This window comes from Barbatula barbatula (genome assembly GCF_947034865.1).
Source record: "Barbatula barbatula genome assembly, chromosome: 11".
NCBI lineage: Eukaryota > Metazoa > Chordata > Actinopteri > Cypriniformes > Nemacheilidae > Barbatula > Barbatula barbatula.
The window spans coordinates 18,644,149-18,670,356 of record NC_136774.1 but is presented as its reverse complement, the minus strand read 5'-3'; the positions used below and the strand labels follow the sequence as shown (position 1 = coordinate 18,670,356).

The 26,208-nt window shown below is 40.3% G+C and overlaps 1 protein-coding gene across 4 annotated transcripts in view; it reads left to right on the top strand.

The window, feature by feature from the left end:
• Positions 1–11,511: 11,511 nt before the first annotated feature.
• cep350 (centrosomal protein 350) overlaps positions 11,512–26,208 on the top strand; it is a 30,419-nt gene continuing 15,722 nt past the window's right edge. For all 4 annotated transcript variants that reach the window (XM_079467183.1, XM_079467182.1, XM_079467181.1 and 1 more), the window contains exons 1-17: positions 11,512–11,669; positions 12,469–12,562; positions 14,349–14,445; positions 14,542–14,585; positions 14,775–14,889; positions 15,715–15,871; positions 16,253–16,794; positions 16,995–17,108; positions 17,884–18,006; positions 20,138–20,245; positions 21,156–21,790; positions 21,889–22,013; positions 22,565–23,469; positions 23,588–23,729; positions 24,356–24,501; positions 24,603–24,774; positions 25,780–26,027. In XM_079467183.1, the coding sequence (XP_079323309.1) occupies positions 14,361–14,445; positions 14,542–14,585; positions 14,775–14,889; positions 15,715–15,871; positions 16,253–16,794; positions 16,995–17,108; positions 17,884–18,006; positions 20,138–20,245; positions 21,156–21,790; positions 21,889–22,013; positions 22,565–23,469; positions 23,588–23,729; positions 24,356–24,501; positions 24,603–24,774; positions 25,780–26,027 (3,661 nt within the window). In that variant the 5' untranslated portion in view covers positions 11,512–11,669; positions 12,469–12,562; positions 14,349–14,360. The remainder of the gene's footprint in view (positions 11,670–12,468; positions 12,563–14,348; positions 14,446–14,541; positions 14,586–14,774; positions 14,890–15,714; positions 15,872–16,252; positions 16,795–16,994; positions 17,109–17,883; positions 18,007–20,137; positions 20,246–21,155; positions 21,791–21,888; positions 22,014–22,564; positions 23,470–23,587; positions 23,730–24,355; positions 24,502–24,602; positions 24,775–25,779; positions 26,028–26,208) is intronic.

The following is a 26,208-nucleotide window of genomic DNA, read 5'->3' as shown; positions in this document are numbered from 1 at the left end:
TTATGTATATTATAAAATCATTACAGATGAAGTGAAGAAGCGTTTAATAAGACGACTACTAAGACAACTCTTCTGTAGCGATAACTTAACCTTGCGACGCAGTTTATTTCTAATGAAAAATATGAATATTCAAATTGCATTTTTAATATTCGAATAGTAATCGCAGATCGAATATTCGAACATTCATGCACATCCTTAATTTAATTTATTACATTTTTTATTCGGCTTTGAAACGACCATGTTGTTCTGAATAAATTACTGTTTTATTTTCTCTTAAAAAATGGGATCATCATATATAAGGTCAATATTACAGCCGCCAAAGTCACTTTTAGCAACTTGATAGCAACCACCGTTTTTAAGACACATTAAGACTGTGTCCGAAATCGCCTACCTCCGTACCATAAAGTAGGCGAAAATGAGTATAAGTCATGAGTAGTATGTCCGAAACCTCAGTATGGCAAAAACAGTAGTCAAGAAATACCCGGATGGTCTACCACTTACTCCTAGACTCGTGAGTGTGGATCGGATAGACACTTATCTATCTCATGATGCCACTGGAGCTGAGCAACGGTCAAATTTCAAGAGTAAGTCAAATGAATATTGTGGAAAACTTAAAGGCGTACATCCGTTTTTTATGTAGTGCCAATTAATTAATTTCTGGCGACTAACTTGTGTTTTTATCAACGCTCACGTGTAAGTTGTTGTTAATAGGTCATGGGTCAAAGAGCATATGGGTCACATGACCATAAAACATGGTGGACGCAGTATGTCCGAAACGTCTTCATAATACTCCTACTCATGCAATATAGAACGTACTGCTTTAACTGATTATTAAAATTCAATATTTACTGTCACAGTATGCGATTTCGGACGCAGCCTAAGACTTTGGAGCGATGGAAACGGAAGTCCTAAAATGCAAACTCGCTTCTGGGTTTTGCATACTAAAAAACGTCATCTCTGCGGCTCCCTATTATGAACAAAGTTAATAGATATAATAGATATCAACAAGACCATGTGTCAAGAACATAGCCATTACTATGAATGGGGAGGGATTGCGATACTCAATACGGCCTCTCTAGAGAACGACGTCCAGCCACCCATTAAAAAAGCCAATCGTTAGTCAACAAAGACTGACGGTTCTCTGGGGTGGGACTCTACAGTGTCTGGCGAGGCACTTGCCAACCCGAGTACAAGGGCAGTAGCCGAGGCGACCTTGAAAAATTCGATTTTTTAGCGAAATTTGTGCTTATTCTACAGAAAATCTTCAAGCCACGTACGCTTAACCTGTAATACAATTATTAATGCACATAGATCGTTCAATTCAAATAGCTTACAAACAGCTCCTTGAATAGATCGAACTATCGGTTACAGGGTTTTTCCTTTCATCAGTAGAGGTATGTTTGCCTTCCACTAGATCTGTTTTCCTCAACTGCTAAGTGTTTATCTGACACCTTTAGAGACAAGAAAAGTGAGTCAGACTGCATAAGGAAATCGAACATGTATTTTCTCTCTTTTCATTTATAGGTTACAGTGTTACATCTCTCTAAAGACAAAATTGTTCTGTCAGCACAAGAGTAGAGCAGGTGAGCATCATGTGACTCAATCACAGTAAAAAAGTGAGCGGTTTTAAAAAGCATAAGAAATGACCAGGTGGCAAGTTATTATCAAAACTGAAACTAAATCTTGTGACAAAAGCAGACCTTTCAGAGTCTCGAACGCTTTGAAAAGATGACCGGATGTGTTAGCAAAGTCGTGCGGGTGCACAGGTGCAGATGCATGACCTCATGCTTTTCAGAAGAATTTGAACTCGAATCCGTCTGTGGCGGATCATTTAAAGCGAGGGCCAAAGAGCGCATAACCTACGCCAACACCTGCTACCCTGAACAAATCCCTTTTACCAGAGATTTTTCATCCCCCCACTATTCCTTGCCTTCCAGATCGCCTCCAACATTTAGCAAACCTGTCCGCAAGTATTATCAGAGCTGAAGTCGACAGAGACAGCCTGAAATACAGGAAATTTATTTTCTTTTATTGCTGTACCGCAGAAGGTGAAGAGAACATCAGCAGTCGACTGTTTGTGGCTCATTAATGAAAACCACTAGAGCTTTTTGAGTCATTTTCATCTGCAGGGAAAAACATGCATGTAATACGTACATTTTAAATGGCAGTCACTGACTGGGATGAAACTGTGAAGCTAAATAATGACTTAAAAAGTCGAATGTGTCACCTGAGGTCATTCAGAACCTAAATGGGCAAAAACATGAATGCTGTGTTTCCCTTGAATGTTTTATGTGCAATGACATCCTTGCAGAACGTAAAAGAGTGGGCACTTTTGTTGTAACATTTCGGTATTATGCTATATACTCAAACGCATTCATACAATAATTTTAATACATCACAACTTTCACTAGCTGGTGAACACATTACTTTAATGCAAGTTGATAAGAGAAAATTCGGATTCACCAGGAAACAGCCCATTGTTCCAGATTGTTGGGATAAGTGTTGGTGCAATTTCCACAAATGGCAGGAGCTGAAAATATACCCCAGAATGACTGAAGACAATACAATCCACTTTGGTTGCCTTGTCAGTCATGCAGTGGCGGTGAAAAGAGAAGCTTTCCATTTGAACGCTGAATTATTGAATTGTGTATTGAATTTGTCCTTTTTTTTGTCTGGTTCATTACACTGTGAAAGCTTAATCATAGCTTTATCCGTCATGATTAACACCATTTACATCATCTCCAAGAATGGAAGAGAAAAAACTGTCAATCTCAGAAGACGCTCTAGACAAATGGTTACTGTACATGCATGGAAAAATAAAGATCAGAGACACAGCATATAAAGACAGCTGACTTTTAAGGTACCTTCTCATTTAGACACCCTTTTATTTGTCAAGTCAAGTCAGCTTTTTTTATATAGCGCTTTTTACTATTTTCATTGTTACAAAGCAGCTGTACAAGAAAACATTGACCATAAGCAAAACATATAAGGTTATGCAAGTCAAAACACAGGTCAAATATCAGATGGACTATAAATTCCTATATGCAGTGTTAATTAAATAAAACGATACAATTAAAAATTAAAATGTGTAAATCTCCTTATTTCGTGAAATTTTACCTAAACCTTTTTGGGGTTAAAATGCTGTCTGGATGAGTAGAAAACAAGGTTTTACAACAGGACTAATATGATGCTCTCAAATTCCAAGCAGCGGCATGCAACCTTAACTCAATTTTCAAATTTGGCTCTTATGTTTAACAACAGTATTTTCGATAAGAGGTGACTAAACAGCCTTATACGGGTAGATTTTTTTTCCTCTGCTACATTCACAATGAGCATGACTCATAGCTGACAGCCGACACAAACACAAAGCTAAACTAAAGCCAGGGGGAGAATGACCCAGCTGTGGAAGATCACCTCAGCATCCACCTGGACCAAGTCACCTGTCAGTCCCAGAACAATGTATCCTGGGGAAACGACACAGCAGTGAGCATGGGTCTAATTATTCGCTTAGTATAGGGACTGGAGTGTGTGTATGTCAGTATGTGGATCTCGCCTAGCTGAAATACATGATGGAGAGCGTGTGGCTCATTTACCATAGGAAAACAACATTTGCGCCAAAGGAAAGTAGCCAACAATGATAATGAGAGAGACATTAAAACAGAATGCAGCAAGCTAAAGGAGCTCAAGGAAACAGATACAAAAATCTGTTTTACAAAAGGACCAAAAATTTGTGCCGGTTATAATGAGCGCTTGTTTATTTGCCGTTTATCAAAGAGGTGAAAGCGAGGGAAACTCAACATGTGTCACTTCCTGTTAAGAGCCTAAGAGCGCTTAAACACAGACATTCTTTGTCATGAAAGAACGAAGGCCGCTGTGATGGAAGATAAGAAAAGCCAGTGAAACCTTCAGAATATGACGACGTTTCACTGAGCAGCGGTGGCCAATTATTTGATTTAATGGTTGGCCTCAAACGCATCTCTTTGTACACCTGCACAAACCGCAGGCAAGCATTGCAATACCATTCAAACACTCACATACATTTCTCCTTGAGACATCCTTTCATTTTAAAACCACTGAAGCCTCTAACCCATTTGGAAATGACAGAATTATATAAATAATCTAATAGACTATTATTCATAAATAGTCTGAAAACAAATAAACATGGAAAGTCTCTTTATTAAATATTTATTTGGCTCTGTAGGCTATTTTCATATGAATGTCAGACGTGCTCGAATTGCAAAATCCAGTTGCATCAGTGGTGCCGAACCTGTAGATGCCAGATATGACTACATCAGACACATACAGTGTTTAGCCGTGTAAAGTGGGATAGTCTAGTGATCGAGCCTTTGTTTAGTGTTAAAGAGCATCTGGGTTTCATTGGATTATGTATTCCAGGCAACTGAACCTGACAGCCAGCGATCGCAGTTTAGTTTCATTATAAGGAAAATCCATTGTATGGCGGCCTGACATTGAATGGGTTTGACACTTCGGTGTATAGTTACTTATCTAGATATTCTTACAATCTGTATCCAACAGAGATTTATATTTTCATACTTAAAGATTAACATCCAGGAAAAACACTTGATTACCAAATTACAGCCATACATTGTTTTCACTTATTTCCCATTAAATCTGGCGTACTATAACAAACATGTATGCACTCACTCCACACCACCATTGGCGGCAAAATATAGCCTGACTTATTTTTATTTAAATCTAAGTAGACATACTTCCATTCTCTTTTCTTTTTGGTACAGCTCTTTCAGATCTCTACTGAAAGCTACATGACATACAGCACCACTTAGGTGCAAATGTTTTAATGACCCTCAGCACAAGACTTAAAAAGCTTTTAGCCCAATGCAGTCTGGCCTACTGCAGTGACAAACTGTGCTGCTTTGAAATATTACTTAAAAAAGGAAATACAGCGCTCATAGATGCTAAATATGTTTGTGGATTCCTGAAGAAGGAGCCAATGTGTCAGGGATCAATTTGCCAAGTGGGCAAATACAAAAATTGAATCCAACAGAACAGAAGAGAAAGGTAACCCTTTAAAATAAGGTTGTGTGTTTTTAACATTGGTTAATGCATGACATGAACTAACAATGCACATCAATACTTGAACAGCATTTATTAATCTTAGTTTAGAGATTTATTGTAGCATTTCCTAATACATTTTTTAAATCAAACATAACTGGTAATATTAATGTACCATGAAATAACACGAATAATTGTACGGAAAACTACATTGTTTTTTGCTAGCTCATGATAGCTAATGCATTGACAGATTAACAAAGATTACCTTATTGTAAAGTGTTATCACACACAACTGTATGTAATCTGCACAATGCCCAGAGGAGGAGTGAAAAATGATGGACAAACCAAGCTGAGTCAGTCTGTCCAAATCTGCCCATGAATTCAGTAAAAACTTGTTGTATTTATCCTTGGTCTATACATCAACCACGAAAATGAAACTCATTAACACTGTTGGCTTTTTAATTATCACCATGAACAGAATGTTATCAGGATGACTTGAACAACAAACTTTTCTGAATTCAAGACAATCTCATCCCATAACGTCAACGCTTCAACGACATTGTAAGAAATCCACGATTATAATCCACCGCAGCTCACAACACCACATAGCCCCTCCATGCGCGGGGACGCTACGCTCCCTGCATCGCTGTCGGAATGCATCGCTCACCTTTGCTCCATGTCTTAACCTTAAATCATGCATACACATTGCATTACATCTAAAACAAAGCCAACAAGGTGGACTATTTGAACTCGGTCTAAATAGACACTCTGTTATAGATTTACTATAGTAGAGTAGACTAGATGCCTGATTTAAAAATATAAAAACTCTCTTGACATAAACTTTCATTCTTGTCAGGCAGCTGCCTTTCAGATCACAGCTCTGGATGGTTTGGTAAAGGTCTGGCACATGTTCCTGTAATGCCATCAGCCAGTCAACTTCGACATGATGTTATTTTACTGCAGCTCCAGAGTGATTAGTCGCATGTCAATAACAATTCAGGTGATTGGCTTAACAGATCAATGCTTCAGTGAGCAACAATGAAATATTTTAAATCACGTATCCCAAGGTGTCCTGCAGAAAGTGAATCGTTTTTTGGGTGAGCAAGAAGTCTGGTGTGCCTCTGGCGTGCCCCCGAGTTAGAAGGAAATGCACTGAAAGCAATGAGGTGCACAGAGGGTTATGAGAGCTGGCGCGTCAGCTTCAATCTTCATACTGATTTTACAAGCAGCCGCTTTGAGTGTCGAACCTGTAAGAGCTTCAAAGAAAACATGCCACTGCTATTTTGATATCACTTTGTGTAAGGCCCTTTCAACCAGATCTGGCTCGGTAAACCGTTGCAGGATTGAGTTATGCAGCATAGTTTACAGTAATAAGATTACTCACTAAAACAGCTCATGGTATCCTTTGATAACATCCTTTTACCATATGTTTTCTTGTAACTCATTGTAAAGCATGCCAGTTGGAACAGCAATGGATTCCAGAGAACACACATTTACATCTAGTCATTTAGCAGAAGCTTTTATCCAAAGCAACTTACACAGAGTTCAGGGAGCAACAGGCGATATGTCATACAGGAGCAATAAAATAGGTGCTAATACAAAGTTACTAGTTTCAACAAGAGCCAGACCAATAACTGTGGAGAGAAAGAGTTTTCATTTGTCTGTCAAGTATTCACAGAAGAGATGGGTTTTAAGTCGTTTTTTGAATGTTGTGAGAGATTTGGTTGACCGGACTGAGTTGTGAAGGAGAATGAGCTGGAAAGCGATTTACTGCCCTTTTGAGAAGACACTACAAGACGCCGCTGGTTCACTGAACGCATGATTCTTGATGGGGTGTAGGAGTGTAGGAGCGTGTGAAAGTATGCCGGCGCAGATCCAGTGATTTTCCTGTAGGCAAGTATTAGTGACTTGAATCTGATACGAGCTTCTACCAGTAGCAAGTGGAGAGAAATTAAAAGCGGTGTCACATGAGCCCTTTTGGGCTGTTGGAAGACGAGGCGTGCTGCCGTATTCTGAACCATCTGGAGTGGTTTGATAGCCTTCGCATTAAGACCAGCAAGGAGAACATTGCAGTAGTCCGACCTTGAGATCACCAGGGCCTGGACAAGGAGTTGTGCCGCATGCTCAGTGAGGTAGGGTCTAACCATTCTAATGTTGAATAAAGGCATATCCGCTTGACTGCGTTGTCTTTGCAATGTGATTATTGAAGGACGGCTGTTCATCAATTATGGCTCCGAGGTTCCTGGCTGTTTTGGAAAGAGTGATTGTGGTATTGCCACGTTGGATGGTGAGATTGTGTTGCACCGCCAGAAACACAAGTAGTTCTGTCTTGGCATGGTTCAGCTGGAGGTGAAGGTCTTTCATCCAAGCAGAGATGTCTTCTAGGCAGGCAGTAATTCAATACAGTGGTATGGGTGAAATGACATGTAAATCTGGTTGTCGTCAGCATAACAGTGATAGGAGAAGCCATGTGCCTGTATGATGGGTCCCACGGATGTTGTGTAGATGGAAAAAAGGACTGGTCCAAGTACCGATCCCTTAGGGAGCCCAGTGATCATGTGGTGGGCATTGGACAACGAGCCCCTCCATGACACCTTGAAGGATCTGCCGGGGTAGATTTTGAACCAGTGGAGAGGAGTGCCTGAGATTCCTAAAGAGGACAGGATTGACACTGCAGATTGGTCTAGCAGAATCAGGACCATTGATTTAGACTCCGTCTTGGCTAAAAACACTTAATAAAACCACACAAAATGTACTGTAAGATAGCCCCTAAAATAGATAAATTCACTTTCTTGAAAATGCTAGTGCCTAATTCTTTATTTTCAAAATAGTATAAGTAACCGTTTTTCTGATTCATTACTGAGTGTACTTATGCACTTATGTATGTGGATTGCCACACTCAAGGTAAGAAGAGCTACAGTATATCACATTCAATATGATATTATTTAAAAGCAATACAATTACAGTGAGTACACCGTAGACAAGCCTTGCCAACTCCTTTTAACCTTAAAACGATACACTTAAAAGGCACGTTTAAATACTAGCACTGTCAAATCACATAATGGCACATTAATTAGTTTGTGTCTCATTGTTGGCCTTTACCATTTTGAAAATGGGATTCAGTGCATCATACTGTCTTCTCTCACACGCTGTCTTGAATGCATGAGGTGCACTTGAATTAAACAGGTCAAAACTGAATCCTGACGTATCCAACGTCTCTCACTTCTAAGGATAAAGCTGAAATATTCACATCAGAACAGATGGATGAAGTAGATCAAAACTAACCACGGGCTAACAGCCCACAGAAAATTTTAAAGGGTGATGTGATTTTCGCTTTTGGACCATGCTTATACAGTAAGTTAATGTATGATGTTAGAAAAAACCTTAATTAAAACTTAAAAGGACCACAACAATGTAATTTGATTTAACCCTCATCTCCATGACAACAAACAATGATTCCTTTCCACCTCTGGAATGAATAAAGGTGAGAGCCATTCATATATACAGAGCAGAGCAGTGCACTCTAGAGAATCTGGATCAAAGTACAAAAACGGTGTGTATTTGACCGGATTGAGAAATGCAAATTGGACAATAAACAAGTTGAAGTGACTTTGGTAAACAATATAAAGCCTTGTGAAAGGCTCTTACAAACCAGTTTAGAAGTCTCAGACACATGCAGTGATGAGATCTGTGTTCAAGCTTCCAAAGAGATTAAAGGGATAGTTCACCCAAAAATGAAAATTCTGTCATAATTTAATCATTCTCATGTCATTTCAAACCTGAATGACTTTCTTTCCAACACAGAACACAAAAGAAGATATTTTGAAGAACGTAGTTAACCATGCATTGCATTGGGTTTGTCCATAGTGAATAGGTGCCATTGCTGTTCAGTTACCAACGTCTTTCAAAATATCTTCTTTTGTGTTTGCGGAAGAAAGAAAGTCATATTTAAACTGACAAGAGGGAGCGAGTAATTGATGACAGAATTTTCATTTTAGGGTGAACTATTATTTTAAAGCGGAAGAGTTAAAACCAGGGAGTATAAACACTGATCTTGGAACTACTGGTAATATGATCATTTTATTTAGCATTTAACTTTTGATTGCAGCTATATATACATAATAGACCATACAATATTTTTTTCAACCCAACTATAAATGAGTAGGGAATACCAAAGTGAGTTCATAGAATTACCACTGAAATGCAGGTCACGTAATGTTTTACAACATCTGTTAACACCTACTAAATAATACAGTCATACTAGAATAGGAAATGCCGCTTGACAGTCACAATGCAATTAACATGCGACGTGATAGTTCCCTATTTTGTTTAAAGGGATGTATTATGCACCTGGACATTGACAGCACTGCCTTGGGTGTTCCCTTTATAAATGGCCACGTATCTACTTTGCAACTGAGAACTTGTATTGACTAGAACCTGTTCCCTCACCAAGAATCAATGTGCATTGAGAGGCTCTTTCTTATTTTAGCTTTAAAAGAACATCAAACTTTGTTTAGTAACAGGTGTGCACTTTAAAATGCATGCAAGGTTTAGGTACCCTAAAGAACTATTCAGTCCTAAAAGACTGTCCTTAAAATAACTATTTATCTTAAAGTGAGTCTATTGAACCGTTTCCCAAAAACAAAAAAACATTTTGTGTGGACAAAATATGTATTTGGAGGATTAGGGGTCTTTATGGAACCATACATTCAAATATGCTTCTAGTACCTTTTTGCTGAATGATATTCATTTGCCATTTAATGTAAAACCTTTTACTGCTTTCTAAACACTGTATTTGGTTGAGGAACTACATAATTTGCTCTACAGCCAAACAGTGGTTACTACTCGAGGAGCAAGAACCTACAAACATTTGACCACAAGCTGAGATCTTCCACCATGCATCAATGGTCGGTGGCGCATTTGCCAACCCAAAACCGCCAGTGAATAATAAAATAATCATGCTCTGATATGGACATATGTTACAAAACAGTTCACTTTAGTAATGCAATGGTTTAACGTTAATGTTTGAATGGCCAGACACTGAAGAACTGTAGCAAGCTTAAAAAATGTGTAAAATAGAGTCACGCGCAATGAAATATGCACCAAGCATTTATTCATATTTTCTAGCCTAGATAATAGTGACAGCGGGAACACAATTTGAATGGCAAATAACCTATATGTGCTAAAATACAGTATAAAATGCAAATATATATATATATAAATATAATTTGACGTGAATTGCCTTCCCACACAGGCGTCTATATGAGCTACACAAATTTATATTTTAAATATAAAACAGTGTTAAACATAGAAATGAATCTAATATCTCTTTGTGTTAACAACCACGAATTAAAATCATGCTTACCAGCATCAGATGCACGGAGCGCAGCTACAAGTGCTCTGAGCTCCATCACCGCAATAACGCAGAGGAACGCAGAGTTTATCCTCACAGTCCCTAACGTTCACCGGCGACTGGATGTCATTTTTCCATTCTGGAAATGTTTGTCTGTTAAGCGATGATGAGTAAGTACATATGTCTCTCTCTCTCTCTCTCTCTCTCTCTCTCTCTCTCTCTCTCTCTCTCTCTCTCTCTCTCTCTCTCTGTCTCTCTGTCTGTCTGGCACCGTAGCCTACTAAAATGGTTAAGGCAGCTTATAACGGGAGTACTGATGCGGGTGCTGAACACAATGCCCAGTCTCAAACTGAGTACGACAGTTATATCACCAGAGGGGGTTCGAGAGTCACTGTCTCGGTAATTAAGGAATATAAATTATTAAACGTGTCACATTGTAACATCTATTATAGTGCCAGCAGACCGTTATATAAAGCCATTATTTAGAGGGGTATCTAATCTGGAAATAGTTTGGTAAGGTGTGCTAGAAAGCGCGTTAAAATTCATCCACACATTAGACTAAATGCATGGTTTATTTAAAGGTTTTATTGGAGCAAAAGATTCAAGAGTTACGGTTACAATAGTCCATCAGTCCTGAGCCTGAATTATTGCTATGATTTGTTTTATATGTGTCAATGCACACACAGCCTACATTGTCAGTGCTGGGCAGTTACTTTTATACCAACCTTTATATCATTTTTTTTCAAAAGCCCACGTTGAATTGCGTATACTCGTCTGTAATGTTTTTTTAAAATTGTAATTTGCTTTCCTAAATGCTTTTTTTGTTTTTAAGGGCTTGTGCGCTGGATCCTCGCGTTTTGACTTCTGAAATTTAAGAATATTGTATAAACACCACTTTTGTATATGGTACGTATCTCTGTTTGATATATAATTCTAAGCGGAAGTATGCTGAAAATACTGTATATATTTGTTATTTGTATTTATTAATATAAACTTTTTTTCTGAAACGGATTCGCATTTCTCTTAAGTCTCAGCTTTGATATACTTTTAACGTGTTGCTGTTCTGTAAGTGACCACTAGAGGTCAACCACAGCCATGAAAAAAGCATTTGACGGTCTCCGCCCAAGTCTCGCGAGTGTTTGAGTTTGTGCGACGCGAACTTCCGGGAACAGTTGTTTGGATAATGGCGGACCGTCAAATTTAGCCAACGGTCGTCCTAACTTATCATTTAAGCCGGGAAACAGACACCGAAAGGCGGGTAGTGGGCACAATATACTTTTAGGTAAGTATTAACAAGTTACGTTCAGATCTGAATGTTGAACAATAGACAACTGGAACCTAGAGAGCCCGAAAGTCAGTTTGTTAGCGAGCTTTAATATTTTAGCCGGTTAGCAGAAACTGTTCGCTATAAGTTTCCTCAAACTGTTTACAAAGATGCTCCGATGTGACATTTTTCTTATTATGAAAGTGAATGGTTTTTGTTTCAGGCAGTAGTCTAGACGGTTGGCAGGTAGGTTGTTGGTTCACTTCGGTAACCTTAGCTGTTCGATTTCATCACAGTAATGTATTATTTGATGTTACTATTAAGTAATGTAACACTAGCGTAATTGACATCGTTGTGTTTTTGATATTGATATTATTAAGTGTTATAAATGTCTGTCGTATACGATGTCTTACTTTGCCTAGTTGTCTTGTTTGTGGTGTTTATAGGGAGAATGTTTGTGTATTGTATTAATGTGTATTTAGTTTGGTTCAGATTGCACTTTATTTGTTAACTTCTTTTCTTTAATGGTAACTTTGTGTCTTGTAAGCAAGGAAATTTCCACTTGGGATTTTAACTCGGTTGATGCTGCAAATTGCCATTCTGGCGTCAGTTCAGAAAAAAAGCACCTGGCTAGTTATTGGGAGCAAAATCAATTGCCATAATTAGCTGTATTGATCCCGATATTGGTTCTGACAAAAACTACAGTAGTAAATGTGATATACTTTATACTCCGCTGTATTTTTATACTGATTTATAAACGGATTATTCTAGGTCGAGTTTTTACTGTGTCTTCAATTTCTCCCTGGTCTCATTGCAGGTTTAGGGCTGTTCAGAATCTCCAGCTGACCGATGTGTCCAGCAGTCTGGAATACAAAGAGCACTCATGTATCTCTGAATAAAGCTTCTGGAAGGTCAGTCGATCGTCATTTTACTTCTTGTAGGAAGGCTTTGTAAATGTCCTTCTGCCATTCCTAACTACATTTTTGACAGTTTTGTACTGTCAGATTTTTGAACACATCCTTGTTCATTTTGTATAGGGACTCTTGAGGTGTGTAATAACATGTAAAATTGAATTGGGACCGAAAATAAATATAATTTGTCTGGTTAAATTTAGCTCGAAGTGTGGTTTAGATGATGCTGACTCTTTTAGGTGTTTTCAGTGGCAGATATTCAGGACAGAAAGCTTTGATACGTTCACTTTGAACTCATAATTTTACTTATTTTGAAGTGATAATAAAAAACAATATTGCCAGTTCAAAGTACAATTTTAAAGAGATGTTTATTTTGTTATTTTATATTAGTTAATATACTTCATGGACAGGTGGGCTCATTATTCTGTAAATGATAAGAGCTCATAGCAACCTCCCACACATCCTCGTCTGATTTTGTTTGTAGAATTGGGAAAAGGGGTTTTGTATTTGGGGGCTTTTAAGTTTACAGATGTCCGTTCGCGATGCTTTTGATAGAAATAAAAAAATCAGCACTCAGACCATAAGGATCTTTATTTGTTTTAAGTAGAGCAATGCTGTAGACGTTTCATGATTTCTCGGCTAATTGCCAAGACAACGAGGAACAATTCTGCTGAATTAAATGTTAACATGGTAAAGCTGAGAGTTTTACATTCTAAATGGAGTCTTGGGCAATTTCAGATTAGCTAAAATATGCAATAAACATACAAGGATGTGTGTATGTACCAGTAGTAATCTGCAGATCTTTCTGTAGAGTTCCACAGATTCCATGTGCCACTGGTTATGAATAAACCATTGTGTTATGTTTGAGATGAGAAGCATGACTTTCTTTACCTTTCTTTAGTCAGGTCTTTTGTAAGACAATGAACTAGAGCTGTGTCATAAAAGAACGCCGATTTTAATATAGGCTTACTCAAAACCTACGTAATTGTCGGTAATGTTGTTGTCGTCCTCATTCCAGAAACATTTTTCTCCGTTACATCATTAACCGCTGCTAGAATAGTGGTCGTACCTGTTTTAGGAACTTTTCACCTCTGCTTTTCCAGCACAGATCTGAAATTGACTCTCAATTAAATATACATGCAAGCCTCAGAGATATGTCTTCATTCATTATTAATACAACATAATTCATGAAGGTTCATGGGGAGTGATTTTTGTGTCCCCTTGGAATGCTTGTCAACGTGACCGTATGCACAAAATGCTCTATTTACCCTAGAATAGGACATTGCACTTTGTTGATATCATGCCCTGGAGATCTGCAAGGACAGGGACACAATGTTATAATGGTAGTAAATCGGAACAATCTCAAAAAAGCTCTGTGACAATCACATGCCTGGGCTGCAGGGGATTCAACAAATACATAATTCTATGCCTTGGCTTGAACTCTGGTTTTGGAGAAACACCGTGACTAAGTTTCATTCCTAGCACTCAGTTTATTTAGTATAATCAAATAGTATTATCAAACTTTAATAAACAAGAACAGGGGATGTGTAGAAGGTTCAGCTCAATCCAAATTCTGCTCAAATCGGGGGCTGACCAGTTCATTTTTTCCTAATTTAAGGCCTCCTTCAAAATCACAGAATAAAACGATTAATGTGAATGGAAAAGGTGCATGTTTCAGTACGGCTTGAGGTTAAAGCCCAAGCCACTGCTAAAGGAAACAATGTTTGACAGCAGATGGTGACGAGATAATTGGCTCTCTAACGTGGCCTGTTTTTCTTCCTCTTAGGTTGGCATAGCGATGTGGAGTCGCTTGGAAAGTGAGTCAGGGCTGACAGCCGGCGTCTCTTCCCAGCCTGCCCTTGCTGGGCTAGACAACAGGAGAGGTTTGTCCAACTACACACATATACTTGTAAATCCACATGAGGGCCTTATGTAAGTTGTGTGGAAACTTGCTTATGTTCATGTTTGTCTCTCAACAGAGATATCAAATGCCTGGAATAGTCTAAACCAGACCAAAGCAGCAGTGAGTTTTACCTGTTTTTCAGGTTTTGTGCAATTTATGAAACAAAACAATTATAACTTGGTATATCGAAAAGATCACTGTGTAAACCTTTTAGAGATTCAAACTATTTAGGTCTGAGATTCCCCATGTAGGTTTGGTGTATGTAGAAATAATCCCATGAGTGTGTTGTTAATTGTGGTCTCGTCTTAGTTACGTCACATTGAGAATCGTCTGGAGGCAGCACCAGGTACAGGAGTGCTTTTGGATTCGGTGCTGGACACAAAAAAAGCATCTGTTAGTGGCAGACGGAAAATAAGCAGCAGAGGTGAGGCTGACATATGCTCTTTATTTTCTGTTGGTTTGACTCTGTTTATTACTTTGCGTCCTATAGCTAGGTGTTTGTAATGGTAAAGGTATAGTTCACCTAAAAAATACACAAATAAATTAATACAGGTTTGGAAAAACCTGAGGGTGAGTAAATCATGACAGAATTTTAATTTTTGGGTGAACTATCCCTTTTATGTAACGTATAACATTAATCAGGCCAATGTTATGATCCATGTTTATCTATGTATTTTAGAATAAATAATTGTTAAGTTTAGTTATTAAATATTTTCACACATTCTGTTATGCTCCTAGATGGTATTTTAGTTTTGAATCTACGATTATTAGGGGTGTGACGAGATTTCAGAAAGTTTTTTTAAAAGTCTAGATCCTTGTTTCGTAAAAGGGATCCTATTCCTTTTATTGGGCTTGCCATCAAGATTGTCAAACTAAGTCATATGTCTGTGTTTTGTTGGGAATCGGCACGTACGTGCATAATTGTGTGCTCATGCTGTAGTTCTGTCCCACTCCCAGCCTCCAGCAGCTCATGTCTTTCTGGACATAATGGTACAACTGTGTCTATCTTTTATAAATGTGTTCAAACTAAACACTCTTCGATGATACAACGTAAGCAATAACACTTTATAGGTACTCAAGATTAATATGAGATTGCCAGAAACTGCGTGTGACACCTGATCTTTAAGGTCGAAAAATCTACAGTGTTGCTTTAAGTGTAGTTTGCATGTAGTTTGAGTATTTGCCTTCATAAATGCATAATTTCTGCAGAGATGTTAAAGTATCAGTACAATTCATGTATTTACTACAGATGGGCATCATATGGAGGAAAGTGGGTCCAAGTCCAGAACCCGGAGTCGTCGCAGTCAAGACAAAAGTTCCCGCAGTCCCCTAAGGAACAGCACTCTAGACAACAACGCCATGAGGCCCAGCGCTGTGGAGTTCAGAGAACCACTCGCGTCATACAGGTACAAGTCACAAAATGATTCACATGTTCATTATTTGCGTAAATGATACCATCATGAGATTATATTCAAAACATGATCAAGTTGAAGGAACTAGCGGTCAGAACAGGCTATAAACTATACAGACGTCAATGAATCCAGGCTTTGTAGCATTAGATTAGTTTGCTATTTATCGCTGTTAAACAAACCCAGCAAGACATTTGAACAAGGAACCACCACTTCTGCTTCTGTTGTTCAGACATGCAGCAACATATGTAGTTGAAGCTTCCTCCTTCAGTCCTGCTTTAACTGTTTTCATTTTCTGTTGTCATTTGGATTGTTGTATAGATTTCCTCTTTGAAATAGGACTCTTCAGTGTAACCTCCATTTATCTTTTTTTCATAGGGAAGCATCTCCACTGCCAGTGTCCCAGACCCACTCTGAACCAGACGCCCTGTTGTTACCAACGAAGGTGGGCGTCTCTCACCCAGATCTTTCTTTAAGCCAACTGGTGTGTGAGCGGGACACCAGAGACATGCAGAATGCAGAGCTGGACAGCACACGCTCCTCAGCAGTAGACAGCACATCTGTACGCTACCTCAATGATCTGTCTGCTCTTAGTGCTATTCATCAGCCAGATCCAGCCACGTCTGGGTCAGAGGTTAAGCCCAGAACACACTTACAGGCTGAGACGTCTCGTGCTTCCTCAGCGTCTAGCCCGGGCTCTGTCTCGCTACGACTGGAGAACCTCCGACGGTGGCTACCTAATGAACCGCTGAATGATAAAATCTGCAGACATATGGGACATTTGGAAGAAACGTCAAATAGGAATAACCTGCTGGGGTACCTGGAGCAACATGTGGGAATTGGGGCAGCGGGACACACTACTGTTCCTACTGTGAAAGTTCGGAAAGTGGCCCAAGCTCCTCCAGCACCCATTTATAAAGGTGAGCTTACTAGAATGGAACGTTGACGCTATTAGTGAGGGGGTGATCAACCCTACTGTGGGTGAAGCTCTTGGCTATTAACTGTTAGGTGGCAGGTAGTCTACTGAGTCACCCCATAAGGGACACAGAGGTATTGTCATTGTGTCTTGAGGTGTTGAGTGAGAGGAACCTCACTAAGGGTTTGCTCTTTTGTCGTCTAGGCTTTAACACCAGTGAGACTAAGATTCGCGCACCTGATGGGAAAGTCTGGGCAGGAGGGGACATGCAGAGCTTAAGCCAGGAAATATACAAAGACCTAACACAACGTCTCACAGGTACGCATACACATGTAAAAGTTGCAATGTCTTTAAAAAAAGGGAACCAAATCGCTGTAAATGCTAAAGGAATAGTTCACCCAATAATTACAATTCTGTCATCATTTACTCACCCTGAAGTTGTTCCAGAACTGTATTTTAATATATGTGGGAAACTTAACAGTTCTGGGGCAGTTTTAGGACAGATCATGATTGTCAGAGAATATTTCTTATTGCACGTGTTGCAAGTGCAAGTGGTTATGTGTTACTGTGGAATTAAAGGGTTTATTTAATGTTAATTAATGTAACTTCTTGAATGTGTTTTGATGCTCAGTCCAAGGCTTCTGTTGAGTCAGTAAGCAACCCTTTGTACAGTAACTTGTTGACCATTGTACTTGCAATCCCAATGTTGTGGCTTTGATTTTGAGAGAGGACACGTGCTGATAAAATCTATACCTTAAAAGCACTTAAGTTTCTTTGGGTAAAAGTGTAAATGTAAAAATGAGCTAAATTTAAGCCAGCGGTACTTATTGACAAGACACTAAATTCATGTTAACAACCTTGTATCACACTGCAGCATGGACCAAAACATTTTCAAATCAGAACAGTTTTTGAAACACTGACTTGCATGCTCCTGGTATGCTTAGGGGTACTACCACAGCCATTGTTATGAGTTATCATGTCAGACCTGACTTTTCTTTGAGGTTTTCTTCATGCTTATTTGAGGGCATTACATCAGTTTCTTTAAACAGTGATTTTCAATTTGACCGCTTTTATTCTTCCCATCTCTTCACAGCAGACAGCACAAAACCAAAGCAGAGACCTGCAGAGCGAGAGAGGACGAAAGAGAAGAAACCATCCAAACCTGTGAGGAAAGTGCACAGGTCCTCTTCAGCACCAGACTCGAACGCTAAACCAGGTCTGAGTTCTCCTTCACTTTCCTGCTGTCCTTCACATTCGGTCTCTAATACGTCAAAGTATAATTAATATAAAAAGATTTATTCAAATGAAGCGCTTAGAAGAGTCGATTGTCGTTTTACTTATGTTACATGGGCATTTGCACTGGGAAACGTGCAGAAACTTCACCAAACACACACATACGTGCCTTAAAGCTGCGTCAGTGCTGGTAACCCTGCATGAGCCTTTCTTGGCCTGCAAGCCTCCAAGTGCTCCAGAAAATTCACGTTTTAGCTTCTGTCCACGAGCACAAGCTAAGTCTCTTATCCCAGCAGAATTTCTAGAATGTCTAGCATGCAGATTAACAGGATGGTGGCAGCGAAACGCTAACGCAGGAATGCCTGATTTGTCACGGCTCAAACTGCCATGGCCTCGTCGACAGCTAGAGAGATGTGATGCATGCTGTGTGTACGCACTTGAAAGCAATAGGACTGAAGTTAAATCTGACCTCCCCGCACATTTTCCTCAGAAGTTCTCTGGTGGGGGTCTCTTTTTAGCCCAATTAACAAGGTCAGAAACATGCTGTGCATGTGCGTAGCAACACAAACTTATTTAAAGCTTTATTGTGTTTATTAGTTTTTTTAGATCAGTTGTTGTCGAGTGTTTCTGTAGCTTAATTGGTGGAGGATTGTGTTACTTGTACAAAGACTGTAAGCTCAATTTCCAAGGAACAAGCATTTATAGAATATAGCTTAAATGCGTAAATGTCAGGTGTCACACGCAGTTTCTGCCAATCTCATATTAATCTTGAGTACCTTTACAGTAGTATTGCATACGTCGTATCTTCAAAGAGTATTTAGTTTGATCAAATTTATAAAAGACAGATACAGCTGTACGATGATTTCCGGAAAAAGATGAACTGCTGGAGGCAGGCAGGGGGACAGAACTACATTATGCACGTAGATTGCTAACAAAACACAGACATACGACTTGCCTTGACTTACCCTGCAGTTCATGTCCGGCATCTTTTAGCACTGGGCTCGCGCCATCTATCAGTTTCAAACGATCTCCAAATCAAGCTTTATATCCACCGTTTATATAGCATCCACACAAACACTCCCACACTGAAAAGCCTATCTGATGGGGCACTTGTAGCAGGGACAGACAAGTGTTTTTTGGCCAGATTACTGAGCCTTGGGAAGTTTGGTTCGTGACGCTTCCACCACTGAAGTGGATCAGTGTCTGGGTGTGCCGCTACCCTCTCAACAAAATCCATGTCGCAATTAGACGAGAGCGGCTTGCCAGAAGCCCCTCCCATGACGCGTATTTCACTCATGAATGGCGCGAATTACACACGCAAATGCACGAATTACACGCGTGAAAGAAGCGAGTAAACTCAAAATGTTCAAGCGTCCAACTACTCGCGAATAGCGCGTTTTATTCGCGCAACTCACGTTTGGTGTGAACACTCGGGAGCGTCGGTCATAGAAGTTAAAGAGAAAACCGATTTTCATTTAAAAAAAATCGCCTTAAACGTCAAACTCGAGTTAATCGATAAAATCGATTTATCGCCCAGCCCTAGTGGCCACTGTAACATGTTAAGTATGTACAATGATACATGCAGCACATTGGCCAAACCATCACATTTGTTTTATTGTGTATGTTTCTGGCCAGAGCCACGAAGTCATATTTTAATCGTAATGTAGGGTGCAATTTGTATTTTCTGCCAGGTTTTGATTGGGTGGCGATAAATGGGCATTTATTTAACAACCTCCCCTTACCATGCATCATTGGTTATGTCAACAGAAAAGTTATTACAGTTTGATTAAAGACTGTGAAAGCAAAGTTTTTCGTTTCGAATTAATGCACTGATGCAAGGAAAATTTGTCTATAAAGTAAATAGGGATGAATTTGCTTTCAAATTTCCTGTTAAGTCAAGTGCAAGCACTTTGTTTCTCTCTGAAGGATAGGATTAGGTTTAACAAGACTTTCAGTGTCCTTTAAAATCTGTAGATGTGATTAAGAGAATCCACTGTCTCGGTTATTAGTTACTTTTGTCATATTTTCCACTCTGCCTTCATCACTCTTGTTAAAATCTAAATTAAATCTGGGAGCAACTGTATTCTCAAGGCATCTGTAATCCATCTCCATAGCGATCAGCACGTCAGCATGGCGAGATGGGCAGAAGCTGGTGAAGATGATGCTTGGGCCTGCGCCACGGATACGCAATGCACAGTCCACAGAGAGACAGGCGAGAACAGGTGAGTGAAGTGATATGTGCCAGGCTCCACCCCATCACCATGGCAACAGTTCAGCACTCAGCCGTATAGGGAACAAAACATTGATGCTCTCATTAAATATCTGTGTTCAGTCAACCCTCGTGTTTTTGGCTTACTCGATTAAATTAATGCCAGTTATTGAATATGTGTTGCATTGTGCTCCAGGCTAGTGTTACGGCAGCGCAGCCCAAGTGTCAGTTCTATTAATAAATAAAGATTTAGAAAGCCTATGTACATTGGTAAACGTTGCAGCTTCGTGACCGTACTGAATAGGTTTGGACTAGGTCGTTCTGACTCAGTGCACAATGCGAGCCAGCCTGATTTCTTCCCCAGTCGGGCTGTTTTCCTCTCACGCAGGGCTCAGCATTATACAGTTACTACAATACTGATTTATTGGACTGCGGAGACGGAAATGCTCGATGCTGTATTGATTTAAACATTATATGCAAGCAACCGCTGAGAGAGATGTTGTTTCCAGTCCAGATGTATAAATAGAGGCCCTATGGCACACATGCTTTGTGTGTTGTTGACTTTCTTTTCTGCAGAACAAAAAGGGGCATTTTCCTATTATTTGGTTGGGTGGGAATTTTTCAATCTCTAATTGATTTGCAAAATCAAGTGGGCAATTCCTAGTCCCTTTCTTTCATTGGGTGGTTAAAAGCACCTTTCCTGAAAGGCCCAATAATCTAGAAATAACCCTGTGCTTCTAAAATCTTCTCTATCTCTAAAATCAGAGCAAGTTTTGCGAAGAATAAGGTGGCACATAGTAATGGAATCTAATGTGATAACCAAACATACTTTAGGTAGTCCAGTACTTTTGGACTACGTTTTTTTTCTTTGATGATTCTCTCTTATCTTTCTCCACCATGTTCTATCTATTCCCCTATCATAGACCCTGTCCTTTGCTCCACCTCTGATACTCGTCTGGAGCGGGGTCGACGGTCAAGACCCAACAGCACGGAAAAACCTCGCAATCAAGAACTTCCCAAGGAGCCGGCCCGGCTTTCCAGATCAGCAGGGGGAGCTAGAGGAAAGTCTCCCGGTGCTGACCTGCTCTCCGCTGACATCCGTAGCATTCTAGATGACCTGCAGTTAGAACAGGGAAGCTGTAGGACGGCGGAGCCAAGGGTGCGTTCCTCAACTCGGGTGTCCCGCAGTGCCAGTCCTGCCAAGACGTCCAAGAGGGCAGAACAGCCTGAGCAGCCATTGCAAAAGAAGCGGCACTATGATGCAGAGGCAGTGCGCATGTACATCACTCAAAAACAGGAAGAACGGAAAAAGCGGCAAGCGGAGGAGAGGAAAGCTCAGAGGGAGGAGGAAGAGAAGAGGAATAAAAGGTTAAAAGAGCTATATAGGAGACAAAGAACAGGGGCCGCAAGGGGCCCTGTGGCACCTGCCGGGCCAATAAAGAAACGGCTTCATGAAACGTACACCAAACTACTGCTGGAACAGACTCAGCTCGTGGAAGAGATCAACGCTGCTGCTGCTGCGGCTGAGGCTGCTGCTGTGACAGAAATCAGCCCGAGGGTAAGCTAGAATTTATCATTTCCATCAGCAGACTCCCTGGTGTCAGAATATTGGGTTTGGCCTTTAAAAAAAGTATTTCTTTTATTGTGCCGTTACAGCATAGACCAGCATATCAGCCGTCTGGAGAGTCTGATAAAGAAAACAAAAGACACGATCGACCTCAGAGTACCACCTCCAGCAGCGATCTGTCCCTTCCGGAGCAATGCCAGCCTCCGTTTTCTAGGTAAAAACAGACAGAATTGCTTTAAATGGTTTTGTTCGGTTTCATTTTCGTGTACAGCCTAATATTTGCATCATGGTATGCCTGTGAATGAATATGTTATGTGGTGTCTAGGGAGCACCCTTGTTTGTTTATACAGAAGTGTTGTGTTCTTCAAAAGCTTTATCCTTCTACAAAAGATAAAGCTTGTCTGCACAGTTTATGAAATAAACATTTTCTTATGAGATATAATTTTATTGCGTTAACTGTTAAAGTGTTATAAGTAGTTCTTTAAGAGTAGTTTGCCCAAGTGTTTAGCAGGAATGTCTGTTGTCTGCTCGTATTGGTTTCCATGGCCACTTCTTAGTTTTTGTAGTCGGTGGTGTCAATTTTGAGTTCACTAGCACTGGGAAGTTTCTGAAGAGCTTTCACACCTCAAGGTCCTGGTGGTGAATTATTTTTGGTTTGTAAAAATGCATATTAAATTAATTATATGGGTTTGTTGTCTTTATTTGGGTGACATGTGGTGATTATTCTTATATTCTAATGGTCTGTTGTCCTGTACGTGTCTTTAGGAATGAGTTGGGATTTGCGGGGTCATCCTGGCTCCAGTGTGACCACCGTAATAGTCTTATCAATGGCAGAAACTCTTTTGCGCCCCCCTCTGGCCACCTCTTCTCTCAGCTCTTGGAACTTGATATAGACCCTTCAAGATCTGAGAGGGCATCCAGATCTGCACCTCTTGCATTTTCGGCAGACACAGGCCGGAAAATGAGCCGCATCGAGGCCCTCAAGGCCACCGCTGCCTCACTGTCAAGCCGTATAGAGAGTGAGGCACGTAAACTAGCCGGTTCCGGAATAAACTATGGTTGCGCCAGAGATATGGGTACAGGCCTTTTCGCCCCAGCCGATAACCGCTGGTCGAACCCTGTGAGTCCACCTGTCAGAGAGAATCCAACAGATTCTGATGATCTGGGGAAGAGGATTCAAAGATTGCTCGCTGCAAGTCAAAGCACCTATGAAGATGCGTTACCAGGTGTGGGCAACCTACACAGCTTTAGGAATAGGACGGAACCTGGGGACAAACCCCACTCAACACCCGCAACCTCTGGTCTCGCTTTTAGAAACAATCAAAAGATGTCTTCTCCGCCGAAGCCTGATACACAAGAAGTTGCTTTAGACTCCAGTGGAGGTTCTATCAGTGAAGGTCCTCTGCTTAGTGAAGGAAGCATGTCGGAAGATGAGGATGACCTACAAGAACTGCCCAGTTCCAGTCACAGAGTGGGGAACACAAGGTACAGTGCAGTTCTTCGGAATGGAGACCCAATTTCACACTTCCTGAAAGAGGCAGAGAAGCACCTTCCATTTAGTCCATCAACTTTGGTACGAGAGAGCAATGGACCATGGGAAGAACTTACAAAAGGGAGCCCACATAGTGTTATCAACATTTTCACCAAGAACATGCCCAGTTATGGAAAATGTAAGCGCTTTTTTTATTTATTTTAAACTGAACCAGTGTATCATTATGTTAAAAAAACACAATATGAAGTTATATTTCTGTAAAATAGGCACATGTATATTTTGTTATCGTTTTCTAGTATTTGAAGAGAGGGGAGGGAAGAGTTCCCCAGCCCTCCGTTCTGGTGCCAACTCATTGGATGAAATGGCTTATGAGGATGATTTTATTTCTTCCCGTGGCAGTAGCCAATCAGCCTCCAAGAGAAGTCCTAACAGCCTCAGGTAAAACCACAGATTTGATTATTTTTTGTCATTATGCTTTGTACAATATGGTTAGATTGGGGTTTAGTAGTTTTAGTGTAGCTCATTTGGTAGAGCATTGTTCTAGCAACGCAAACGTCGTGGGTTCGATCCAAAGGAACACAAATTCTGATAAAAGCGATGTATACACTAGATGCACTGTAAGTCGCTTTTGATAAAAGCATCTGCCAAATGTATAAATGAAAATGTAAGGTCGCTAGTTCAGAATATAATGCAAGCGACGTTTTGGGAAGCAACCTGAAGGGGGCAGTGTTGCGCAACTGTGCTACAAAGTGTAGTAGGCTACATTATGGTTACATGACTCCACCACATTGCATGTGATATACATCCATTAATGTTCGATACGAGAAAGACATTACAGAAATCATGCTAAGCATAGCACATGAAGTTTGGCTTGTACATTAACGGATGCAATATTTTATTCAGAAAATTTGTATTGATATTGCGTTCTGCAAAAGCAGTAAAAATAGCCAATATTTTGTGTTTAGTACCAAATCAACGCTTGGTACTGAAAAGAGTATTAGTATTGTCTGTTAATAAACTATATTAAACCTCTGAATATAAACTCTGGTGCCCTCTCTCTACAGTAATGGCTATGGTCACTTCAGTCCCCCTGATGAGATGCTAAGTGATAGATCTGCATGTGATAAGAGAGGTGGAGAAAGATCTCACCGTTCACCCACCATCACACCGCTCTCTTCCCCACACTCTGCCAGCTCAGGAAGCAAAAGAGGTCAGATATACTCGTACACATGACGGACCAGAGGGCCAAACGCATCATCTGACCTTTAAAAGTGCAAAACAATGTGAAATGATTAATGTATATTTCTACAGCATCAGAAAGGAGCCTGCTGGAGGAGCATAGAAACACATTCTCGGCTGTATCTGATATACCTGCTGAGGGTTTAAACAGAAATGGTTCAAAGAAATCATCCAGTCTCAGCTCTAACAGAAGCATGGATACAGACAGCACACTAGGGGGCGCTTCAGTCCACTCCATCCACAGGTACATCTGTTAAACCTTAATAACGTTCCTGTAACTCAGATGGTCGAGCATGGCACTGATGTACACATATATTGAACAAATGTATACCTTCAGATGGAAAACGGTCTCCTGAAATTGATAATTTTGTTTTAGCTGCCAAATAACTTTATATCAGTGGTTCATAATTCCCATGTTCTGTAATGTGAATGAATGTTGGAATATTTCCCCACATTGGCTGTCGCTAGTGACTTAGTTAGAAATGCCAATTCAGATTGTCCTATTGACCTTATAGGTTGAAGTCCAATGCTTTTAAAGACATTATAAGTCGGTTGCATTTAACCTCTCACAGTTATCCTCAACCATACTTTTGCAGTCGTCTTTCATCAACTCTCTGCTAGTGTCCAACTCACCGGGAATGAACTTTATACAGGAAATGTCTTTAAACACGGTATCTTGTTTATCATAATAATTAGGTTCCCTGTGAAGAGGAGCCAAAATCAATATTTGTGCTTCGATGTGTCCAGCTCGGTCTGCTGTTGGTGAGGCGAGAGGCAGTGCACGCACACACTGGCTCTTTTGTGTAGTTAGTTGTTGGTGCAGTGGGTCAGGCTCATTGCCAAGAAGATATTTTCCTCCAGTGTGACATTCGAGCCTCCCTGTGGCATTTGTTGAAGTCGTGAGTTAGATTCCCCTCGTGCCTTCCTGCCCGTTCAGCATTCAGAGAGTCTTTACCTCCAGATTTGCGGTCTCTTGGTGGGTTTATACAGCAGCAGAAAGTTTTAGCTGGATTCATTTGGGCTCCAGGGTTGTTCCCGTTCACTGTGTGCTCTTCTGACCTGACAGCAGAACCAAATCCTCATTGTTACAAGAATATTTACATATTAAAAAATTAAATTTGAGGTTCTCCTGAATATTGTAAGGACTGTACTGGCATGTACTCGTATCTGGCTTTGATAAACCCAGTTAACATTTGTTTCTGCATGTTTATTAAAAAGTGATTAATCAAAATGTTTTTCCCGTCTTTAGTCTTTCCTTTGATGGAAAGAAATCTCCCAGAAGCCCCAGTATGACACCTGCTGCTGGTTCTCCAGCCGGCTCTGGTTCTTCTCGGCTGTCTCGGGGTGATGGTACCCCCGTGAGAGGTTCTGCCCAGGGTTTAAGCCCCCCACACACTGCCCTGCCTAGTTCCTCCTCATCCTCCTCTTCAGTCGTCAGAGCTAAATCCAACCCTTCATCTCACACTCACAGCCCCAGAGCAGAGCACAGGACTCCAGGTAAATCCAAACTTTCTCGATTGGTCGGATGGATGATTGCAGACACACCTGGTTTATTAAAAATGCTTCCTGTAACCTCTTTGACGTCATTTCAGTGTTTTATACATCCTGTTTTTACACCTGCTTATATATGTTACATTGGTTGTGAATATCCAGATCTGGAGAATCTCAGGTAATTCAA